The 11,205-nt window shown below is 42.5% G+C and overlaps 1 protein-coding gene across 1 annotated transcript; it reads left to right on the forward strand.

Annotated features, from left to right (window-relative positions):
* Positions 1-4,198: 4,198 nt before the first annotated feature.
* Positions 4,199-7,837, forward strand: CD1C (CD1c molecule). Its single transcript, XM_025393420.1, has 6 exons — positions 4,199-4,381; positions 5,385-5,651; positions 6,315-6,596; positions 6,823-7,101; positions 7,439-7,529; positions 7,682-7,837. Exons 1-6 carry the CDS (start codon positions 4,324-4,326, stop codon positions 7,701-7,703), a joined length of 999 nt encoding a protein of 332 aa, XP_025249205.1. The 5' UTR covers positions 4,199-4,323; the 3' UTR covers positions 7,704-7,837.
* Positions 7,838-11,205: the final 3,368 nt, after the last annotated feature.

An 11,205-nucleotide genomic window follows, 5' to 3' on the forward strand; every position in this document is an offset into this window, starting at 1 on the left:
GTTCTTCCAATTCTGTCATTTTACAGTGGGGGATTAGTGCTTCTAGTAAGTGGTCCATCTAGGAGTTTTCATAGCTCTCAGACTAGGACCTTTTTTTTGCTGTTGTAGGGGGGAGAGGGTGGAGGATTTAGGCTAGCCACAGGAACTATGCTTGGAGCCCAGAATGAAGGAGTGAATCACTTCAATAAGAGTTGAGGAGGAAATGAAAGAACTTGTAAGAGTCACTTGGTTGTGGGAGGCTTGCGGGGTTTCTGTAATGGGGAAGTAGGCAGAGGGCAAGGTTTCTGCTGGAGAGGAAGGGGATGACAGAACTGTGTGGGGTGGGAACATGACACCAGAGTTCTGAGGAAACCTCTCTCTCTCTCTGTCTCTCTCTCTTGGGGTGCAAAAGTCACCCACTAGAGTGGTCTTAGGGAAGTGACAGGCAGGAAGAGCCCAGGCAAAGGCAAACACAACAACATCTGTGGTCTAAGCGAAAGGACAAGAAAAGGGAAGTTGGGGAAGGACAGGAAGAGCACAGGGCTCCCTCGGGAGAGCCCAGCCCAGCCCCTCTGCTCAGGTGGGGTTCTAATTATAGGGCGTCCCACTCACTTCAGGTTATTCTTTTAGGGTTTTGTATGTTCAGAGAGCTTAATAACCACTTACTCCTCTCCCCATTGCATTTTACATCAATTTCAGATTCTTGCATGTATATTTACAAGTATTCACCAGTATGAAGAGTCTGCCAGTTTCCCTTCTTACACTACCTCCACCCTTCCTTTTTAGGGATTGATGCACATAAACACTTGTGTATAAAATTGTCATGCCTAGGAGTCTGGATTATGTTTCATGAAAGCAATTGGAATATTTTAGGCTGGTAGACGTTCTCAGGATCACATTTCCCGTGGCAGCTCTGGGGCAGAGCGCTGCATGGACATGGAGGGATATGGACTGTGACAGACAGGCAGGGACTGTGGCTGTGATCTCTGTCCCACATGATGAAAGCAGGACTACATAACAGTCAGGTCAGAGAGGAAAAACCAGATGGAGGGAGAGAAATGACATGGGGACTGTGCGAAGCAAAGGGGAGGGAAGTTTCCGGAGAACTCACATTTCTAGGTGTCTATTTGAATGGGTATTGCCATGAAGGGGTGAGGGTGTTACTCACTCTTCTAGGTACCCTGAGGGGGAATTTCCCCTAAATACTTTTTGTTTTTTTTCCTCACCCCTTAACGTTTCCTCTGAAAACAGACTGATTTATCTCACTGATCAATTCAGGAGGGAAACTGGGCAAGTATACATCAGCACCTCCTCCTGCCCTTTACCTCTGTGGGCAAGTTGCTCCCCAGAGGCTCAGTCTCGCTCTCCTCCTCCCGGCCCTAGCTCTCACGGGAATAGCTGCTCAGGTGGGGAGCTTAGGGTTTATCAGCATTGCCTGAACTGAGTGAGTGTATTAGTCTTCTTGGGCTGCCCTAACCCAAGGCAATAAGCTGGGTGGCTTAAACACCAGAAAGTTATCTTCTCACATCTCTAGAAGCTAGAAGCTTAAAATCTCCATCTGGAAGATCTCCATCAGTTTCTAGTGAAGGCTCTCTTCCTGGTTTATACAGACAACTGCCTTCTCACTATGAGCTCATATGGCTTTTCCATGGTGGGTGCACACACACACACACACACACACACACAGAGAGAGAGAGAGAGAGAGAGAGAGAGAGAAGGAAAGTGGAAGGGCACTCCAGTGTCTTTTCTTATAAAGACACTAAGCCTACTGGATCAGGGCCTTACCCTTTAGACATGAGACTGACATTACTTCGTAAAGGCCCCATTTCCAACTGTAATCACACTGAGAGTTAGGGCTTAAACATGTGATTTTTTTTTCCCTTGGGAGGGTGCACAAACTTTCAGTCCACAACAATGAGGAGGCCACTCCATTTAGGGTCCAGTATGAGCTAGATCACTTGGATTACACACTTAAAGCAAATTATCTAATGGCACTATCAGAAGTCAAGATTGACCATTAGATCCATCTATCTCATGTTATTTTCAACTTGTTTGTTTCTGAATTCAAGAGGGCAAAAAGGATGATACTTACTGGGTTTTATAATATTATCCAGTATAGCTAGGTTATGTTGTAGTTATAAATAAACTTTAGAAATTGGAGGCTTAACACAACGAAATTTATTTCTAATGTAGTTAAACTGCATGTAGATCAGGCTGCTTTTCTCCGTCTCATAGCCTTGCCATTTAGAAATTTGACCGCCAAGCTGGTACTGCAGGGTAAGATGATCAGATGTGATATTTTCAGTGGTCAGGACTGGAGCTGGCTAATGCTTCCAGCACCACACATTCCATTGCCCAGAAGTCAGTCCAAGACCTTAACCCAACTATTAGGAAATATGAGGGTTGCCTCTTTCCTGTAGGACCATGTAAAAAAATGTGAATAAACACATAGTGTGGTATCTGCTATTGTTTTCTAAAACCACAAACCAAGCATTTGCCATTAACAGCACAAGATGGACAAAGATAACACCTGGTGCTTATGAATGATTTGGGTAGGATTTGAACTGGGTATTGCTCTCAGATATTGTAGCTCATAGAAATTGCCACATATCTGTGGCCATCAGAGGAAGAGCTCATTGAGAATGACTTCCAGCCTCACTGTTAACACTGACAAACCTAAGTAAGAAATAGTGTATATATCAAAGTACCATGTTGTACACAGTAAATATGTAGAATAAAAATAAATTTAAAACAGAAACAATGTTACAAATGGGATTTCTCTTTCTTGACTTTCAGGGCTCAAAAGATCCTCCTGCCTCTGCCTCCCATGTAGCTGGGACTATAGGCATGTGCCACCACATTTGGCTAACTTTGTTGCCCATGCTAGTCTCAAACTCCTGAGCTCAAGTGATCTTCCCACCTTGGCCTCCCAAAGTGCTGGGATTATAGGCATGAGTCACTGTGCCCAGCACAAATTCATGCCCAGATTTGAAGTGACTGCTCCAATGCATTCAGTGAATAATTAATACGATTTAAGAAACACTATAATAATAAATGTATTTCTTGGATCTCAAAAAGACTTTGTGTTCATGTATTTACATATATTAACCAGCTAGGGTCACTGATAAGTCACTGAATACTTCATATAAACTACTTAAATCAAACATTGACAAATGCTGCCCTTTTTATGCAATGTATTTTGAACAGATCTCAAAACAACTTAAATTTGGATTTTTATGGTCTCCTCATGTATGAGTTCTCCTGAAAAGCTGCGTGTTCTGACTATCACAATCCTATACAATTCCACACTGTACAGAATTTTCAGTCCTTAGCTGAAATGCATGCTGTTCTTCCAGGACTTCAAATTATGGACTTCCCAGGGGGTTAGCCAGTCAAAATGCTTCTCTAGAGAATATAGTTCTAAGTAGATTTGTATTGGGATTCTATACATTGAAATTAAAATCACAATGCATTTTAATTTTTTGTTTAAACATCTTCTGCAGTTTAAAACTCTTTGATAGAAGAGATTACATTGTTAATCTCTGTGTGTTTACATGCCTAGTAAGACACTGGTACCAACCATGTACTGTGTAATTTTTTAGTGAATGACTATACAGATTAAATGCAGTAGAAGGGCTTCTTTATATTTGTTATGGTTCTATTCATTCTGAATGGCTGCAATTTAATCTCTAAGGATAATGTAGAGTAGACTGTAGCTTATACAATTGTGCAGGGAAATCCAGGAAGATGTAAAAAACAAAGTCTCCAATTTATAAAAGAATCAGTGAGAATGAGGAAATAAGAAAGATGGATGAAAGGGGTGAAACTGGAAAGAGAAAACTTTGAGGACATTCAAAAGGGGGAAAGAAAGAGTGGAGTGATGAGAAGAGGGGACACTATGGAGAGTGGAGGCAAATTTAAGTGGAGAAACTGGAAGAATTGTGATCTATTAAAACAAGCAGGAACCAGAAAAATTGATGTGGTTTCTCTTTTTTATCTTACAAATGACATGCAGAAATCCAGAAGGACGAAGTGACTTTTCAATGCCGCACACCACTTTGTCTAAGGCAGTTGAGGAAGGGAAGTAGATATGTTGGAGCTTAGTGGCAGAGCAGCTGGAATCCTGAGAGAAGAGAGTAACTTTAGATCAGGGCAGGTGGGGAAATGAGAGATTGAGTAGGAGGCCCAAGGTTGAGGGAAGCAGATCTTCTTAGTTGCTATCAGTGGCTGATGGGGAAGATTGTTGGTATAAGGAAGTCAGAGTATAGATACAGAAGGATAAGTTTGCTAAGAACAGAGATCAGCAAACAACTTTTCTGAGAGAAAGAAACATCTGCAAATGACATGCTGTTTCTGCAGTTTCTGTTGCTAGCTGTTCTCAGTGGTGGTGACAACGCAGACGGTAAGAACATCACTGTTAGCCGCAAGGTTACGTGTATCTGGGTAGAGTGTGGTGGGCTTTCCCAAGATGGATCAGTGGAGATGCCAGAATGCTTGCCATCTGAGCATACCTGTCTCCAGGTCCAGTTTACTCTTTTGGAGGATGGTGGCAGAGCATGGGCTCTGTGTAAGGAAAATGTTATAGTAGTGCTAAAGTAGTCATTAACATTTTTCTGTGGTAACTGGTTCACTTTCCATTTCCTCTCCATTTTCCGTTAAAACAAGCAGGGCCCAGGAAAATGATGTGGTTTCTCCTGTTTATGTTACAAATAACAAGCAAAGTCTAGAGGGATGAAGGAACCTTTCAATGCCACACACCACTTTGTCTAAGACAGGTGACGAAGAGAAGTAGATATGTTGGAGCTTACTGGGAGAGCAGCTAAAATCCTGAGAGAAGAGAATAACTTTAGTTCAGAGCAGGTGGGGAAATGAGAGATTGAGTAGGAGGCCGAAGGTTGAGCGAAGCAGATCTTCTTAGTTGCTATCAGTGGCTGGTGGGGAAGATTGTCTGTTGGTAGAAGGAAGTCAGAATACAGATACAGAGGAATAAGTTTGCTAAGAACAGCAACAACTTTTCTGAGAGAAAGAAACATCTGCAAAGGACATGCTGTTTCTGTAGTTTCCGCTGCTAGCTGTTCTCCCAGGTGGTGACAATGCAGGTAGTATGAACATCTCTGTCAGCTGCAAGGTTACATGTATCTGGGTAGAGTGTGGTGGGCTTTCCCAACATGGATCAATGAAGATGTCAGAATGCTTGCCATCTGAGCATACCTGTCTCCAGGTCTAGTTTACTCTTTCAGAGAATGGTGGCAGAGCATGGGGCTCTGTGTAAGGAAAATGTTATAGCTAAAGTAGTCATTAATGTTTCTCTGTGGTAACTGGTTTACCTTGCATTTCATATCCATTTTCCTTGCCTCTCTCTCTTTTTTTTTTCCTTACACTACTTGCCCTCCTTCCACCAAAAGCAGCCCAGGAACACGTCTCATTCTATATTATCCAGATCTTATCATTTGCCAACCAATCCTGGGCACAAAGTCAGGGTTCAGGATGGCTGGATGAGTTGCAGACTCATGGCTGGGAGAGTGAATCAGGCAGAATAATTTTCCTGCACACCTGGTCCAAGAGCAACTTCAGCAACGAAGAGTTGTCAGACCTAGAGTTGTTATTTCGTGTCTACTTCTTTGGATTAACTCGGGAGATTCAAGACCATGCCAGTCAAGATTACTCAAAATGTAAGTTCAATCAACTAAATTATGGGAGTTCTTTAGAATGTTCTATTTATGGGAAATATTCTCCACTAATTTCTGGGCCATTTCCCATTATCCCATCCTACCATAAAATTCTGCATACATGAACCTTTTAAAGGATATTTCTGATGTTGACTCCCTCAAATTTCCTAGGCTCTTGCTATTTTTGGAATTTTTTTTTTCTTGTGCTTTGTTATCTTCCCCCTGTGGTCTCCCTCTGTATCCTACAATCCAGAGGCACACAGCTGTCCCACTCTGTGCTTGACTTTTAAAATAAAATCTATTCCCCCATTCAATTTCTTCAAAGATCTATGGCCACAGTTCAACGACCATTATGACCAATTTCATGCATCATGGAATGCTATCCTCCCACCTCCCTCACACAGGCTCCCACTTCACCCTCTATCCTATATTATGTGGCTCACCTATCATTTTTCTACATCTTCCTCAGCCACTTTTTCTTGTTAATTCAAGGCATTTATCTCTTATTGTCCCCTTTCCCTATCCCCAGCAATTTTTCTCTTTTGTTTCTAATTAAATATGTCTTTGGCTTACTCTCATATCCACATAAAGCTTTTTTGCAGGTTTTTATACTGTTGTTTTCACTTTTTTGTTTGAAGTCTTTTTCTCATTCTTCCCTTCCTCCAGATCCCTTTGAAGTACAGGTGAAAGCAGGCTGTGAACTGCATTCTGGAAAGAGCCCAGAAGGCTTCTTTCGGGTAGCTTTCAACGGATTAGATTTACTGAGTTTCCAAAATACAACATGGGTGCCATCTCCAGATGGTGGGAGTTTGGCTCCAGATGTCTGTCATCTACTCAATCATCAGTATGAAGGCGTCACAGAAACAGTGTATAATCTCATAAGAAGCACTTGCCCCCGATTTCTGTTGGGTCTCCTGGATGCAGGGAAGATGTATCTGCACAGGCAAGGTCAGTAGTTTCAGCCCCTTCCTCTAAGATTTTTCTATTCAAGTCCTGCCCCTTCTGTTCCCACCCTTCAAACTCAGGACAAGAAAGAGGACAAGAAGCAGAGGGGTTGCTGGGTAATCATTTCTTAGAGGCAAGAAAAAGATAACTGTGCATATTCATGTGAATGTGTGCATGTGGATGTAAGCTGTAAGTTTCTTCATCAGAATACTTTTTCCGCTGTCTGCAGTGAGGCCAGAGGCCTGGCTGTCCAGTCGCCGCAGCCTTGGGTCTGGCCGTCTGTTGCTGGTTTGTCATGCCTCCGGCTTCTACCCAAAGCCTGTTTGGGTGACATGGATGCGGAATGAACAGGAGCAACTGGGCACTAAACACGGTGATGTTCTTCCTAATGCTGATGGGACATGGTATCTTCAGGTGATCTTGGAGGTGGCATCTGAGGAGACTGCTGGCCTGTCTTGTCGAGTGAGACACAGCAGTCTAGGAGGCCAGGACATCATCCTCTACTGGGGTAAGATTGGAGGTTGGAAGTGTAGGTAGGTGATTCTTGAGCCTAGAGGGTAAGGGAGAGGAAATTTTGAGGATGGCAGACCTAGATGAGGGATTGTAGGAAGAAATGTAGAGAGTAATTTAAAGAACAGTGGAGTAAGACCTGAGGGATATATGGATATTAGAGATTTAAGGGGAAATGAGGAATCCTTCCTTGAGTAAGTTTGGGAATAGAGTGACTGAAATAGGAAAACTGATGCAAGTCATCCAATGCACATGTTAAGTAAGGAAATCAATAGATGGAGTAGAATCAACAGTGAGTTTAAAATGGCATCCATGTATCTTTCCAATATGTGCAGGACACCACTTTTCCATGAATTGGATTGCCTTGATAGTGCTGGTGTCCTTGGTGATTCTAATAGTCCTTGTGTTACGGTTTAAGAAGCACTGGTGAGTTTTTTGTATTTCCTCCTCTCCTCCCAGTTTCTTATTTCACATTCTGTTTTTAACTCTCTTAGCTTTTCTCTGTTGACTACTCCACCTTATCCTCAGTCACCACCTCCAACTTATTCAGGGTTTCTCCCATTCCTGTTCCTTCACAGCTCATATCAACACATCCTGTGAGACTCTTCCCCCGACTCCACCATTGTAATAAGAACCCAGCAACCCAGGAGCCTAGTACAACATAGTGATGCCATCCCGTCGACTCTCCATTTAAATGGTTTCTCTTTCTGCCTGATAAACATTTTTAAATATAAATCAAATTATAATTTAGAATGGTTTTCTTGGAATGTCCACTTTTTTAAATAGCATTCAACCTTCAAAGCCCATTTCTAAGGTCATTTCCTCCAGCGATCTTCCTTGACCCATAATGAACCAAGAGAGCCCCTCAACTGCTATGTGCATGCAATACTTCCTACCCTGTGTTGCAGCTACTTGGGTCTTTCACTTCACATTTTTAAGCTTTTTGGAGGCAAGGATCATGATAAATGTGCCTTTCCTGCATATGATGTGCTCAGTGAAACACAAAACAAAACACCACATCTAAGTTGGATTAACTGTCATCTTGGCAATTTTTCTCATTATATTCCTTCCCAATGCTGTTGTAGCATTTGAAATACTTATGCTTCTCTTTTTGTTTAAATGCTTCACACCTAGCAGATAAATTCCACTCTCCTTTAGCTCCCTCATTTTCTCCTTAAACATTTAAGGAAAAGTGCAGCCTTGTGCCTGGATACACTTATTTTCTAAACACAGAGAATTACAAATGCAAATAGAAAGACAGAGAGTGCAAGTTATGTGTGATGATTAGTGGTTTGCAGTTACGTCACAGAATACTTAAGAAAGAGGAACAAGAGACTTGGTCCTCAGGGTTGGAGTGGGATCAAGGCAACCGTTGTGCTGTATATGCAAGACAAATTTCCTAAAGCACTGTGCTATCGGAGATAGCCTTGGCTAAACTTTAGTCTCTTTACGTTTCATTCACTAATTCAACTAATATTTTTTGGGTACTGAGTTGAGACAGGCACATACAGCTTCTAAACTGGTGGCAGATAAAACAAATGAGATTGTGTCCACTCTCCTGAAGTTGCAATGTTTGCTTCCTCAATCTGTCCATGTTTCTTTTTTATTGTTTTCATTTTTTTATTTCTTTCAACAATTTTAAATATATTTTATTGATGTATAATTTATAGTAAAATTTGAGTCTTTAAGTATACAGTTCCATTTATTTTGATAATTACATAAGCCCATGTAAACAAAATCACAATTAAGATATTAAATGTCATAACCCCTCATACCTGTTTGTAGTCAAGCATACCACCAACCTGGCATTCTTGCAACTACTGATACACTTTATGTCACTTAAGCTTAAACTTGTATTTTCTATGATTTTATTAAGATAGAAATAAACATACCTACTTGGTATTGGCTTTTTTTCTTCAATTTAGCATATGGTTGTAAGTAATCCATGCTGCTCAGTGTACTAGTAACCATTCTTTCTATTGCTGCATAGAATTCCACATATGGATATTTTTGGAGGAGGAGGTGCCTTCCCAGATCTGGCAGAGCCTTTGTCTCCTTGTGCCCACTCACCCAGCTTGGGTCCTGCTTCCATTGCTCATTTCCTTGGCTCCAGGAGACCCTAGGTGACTCTGCTGCACCCTTAGTCACCTTGTGACCTACAGATACTGAGAGATCAATAGAGAGGAAGCTAGGACACCCAGGAAACTGGGATATAAAGCCAAAAGTATATAAAATTAAACTTAGTTTTGAGAGAAGAGACAAGATGGATGACTAGATGCAGCCAGGAAGAGCTTCTCCCACCAAGAGACAAGATCATCAAGAAGAACAGTATACTCTGAGAAGATCATTGGAAAGAAGGCATTGAGAGTGGATAGAGGGAGAATGCAGACCCTGGGCTGAAGAGGGGAAGAAGCTGTGAACCCTATACAGGGTTGCCAAACACTAGGACTTGTTCCTGGTCCTCAGTGGCTTCTAGGGAAGGGGTTAGTTAAATAGGCATGAAGTGGTCCACTCTAACCATGAACCTCTGGATTCCTAACTGCAGGAGACCCCCATGACCCACACAGACATTTGAGTTGGCAGGGAGAGCTACTTGCAGAGTTGGCAGGGACAGGACTCCAGCTTCTGTGGAACCCAGAGGGTTTGGTGTGAGAACAGCTACAGTGGAGCATGGTTAGGGATGTCCATTCCCCAAGGCTTGCCATATTCCTCTAGGTGGCTTTGACCCCTTTGTTGACTATCAGACCTGGACAGAACGGGGCTACCATGCTATTTGAATGGGGCTAGACTGATCTAAGTCCCCCAAAACTCCCATGTCTGCTGGCCTCTCCCAGTATCCCTGCCTGTCTGTACCTGCTTGCAGCACAGCCTCAGATGCTCAACTGAGGCAGTTCTCAGAGACCATTGCCATAGGTCTTTCACTGGCTGACCCTGCCAGACCACCAGAGAGCTTCTGCCACTGGCCTCTCATCAGCATGCACCTGCTTTCAGCACCCGCAACTGCTTTGCTGGCATGCACACATAGACATCACTGCCTTGCTACCACTTCTGTGCACACATACATGGAGATCTCATCACTGATGCCCTGTCCCCACTAGCCCACATGCATGCATGTACTCTGCCACACTACCATCCCTGGTGTACATGTGCATGGACCTTGCCACCCTGCTGCCTCACCACCACCAGCATGTGCGTGAGTGTGGACCCCAACATGCCACTGCCCCACTGCTGCCAGTACATGCATGTGAGAACAGATCCCCACTGCCACTGCTCTTATGAAATACTTTTGCTGGGACCCCCCTGCCTCGTTCCGCCATAGAAGTGTTGTTGCTAGTGGACTGGGAACACCTTGGACCCTCCAGTGAAGCAGGTACTCAGTCTCAAGGGGCCAAAGAACAAGGTTCTGGGCCTGGTCCCAGGCCCTCAGGCTTAGAGCACATAGCCCAGGAGTGCTGAGCTGAGCCATGGTCCCCTGAAATTGTCAAGAAATAAAGCTAGCTCACTGAAACAAACTTATACCATAGTCAAACCCTCAAGGGCATCAAAGAATATAAAAGCTTAAAGGCCCATTAAAAGGACAGCAACTGTAAAGGTTAAAGGAACATCAGCCCACATAGATGAGAAAACCAGTGGAAGAACTCAGACAGCTCTAAAAGTCAGAGTGTCTTCTTACTTCCAAATGAACACACTGGCTCCCCAACAATCATTCCTAACCAGACTGAAATGGCTGAGATAATAAGCATAGATTTTAGAATCTGGATGGCAATGAAAATCATGAGATTCAGGAGAAAGTTGAAATGGAATCTAAAGAATTTAAGGAATCTGGTAAAATAATACAATAACTGAAAGACAAAATAGCCACTTTAAGAAAGAACTAAACTGATTTGATGGAGCTAAAATTTCACTAAATAATTTTATAATACAATTGGAAGTACTAAAGGCAGAATAGACCACACTGAAGGAAGAATCTCAGAGCTTAAAGACCAGTTCTTCTAATTAACTCAGTCACACAAATAAAGAAAAAATAATACAGAAGGATAAACAAAATTTCAGAGAAATATGACATTACGTAAAGAGACCAAACATATACTCACTGATGTCC

This window comes from Theropithecus gelada, chromosome 1 (genome assembly GCF_003255815.1).
Source record: "Theropithecus gelada isolate Dixy chromosome 1, Tgel_1.0, whole genome shotgun sequence".
Taxonomy (NCBI): Eukaryota; Metazoa; Chordata; class Mammalia; order Primates; family Cercopithecidae; genus Theropithecus; species Theropithecus gelada.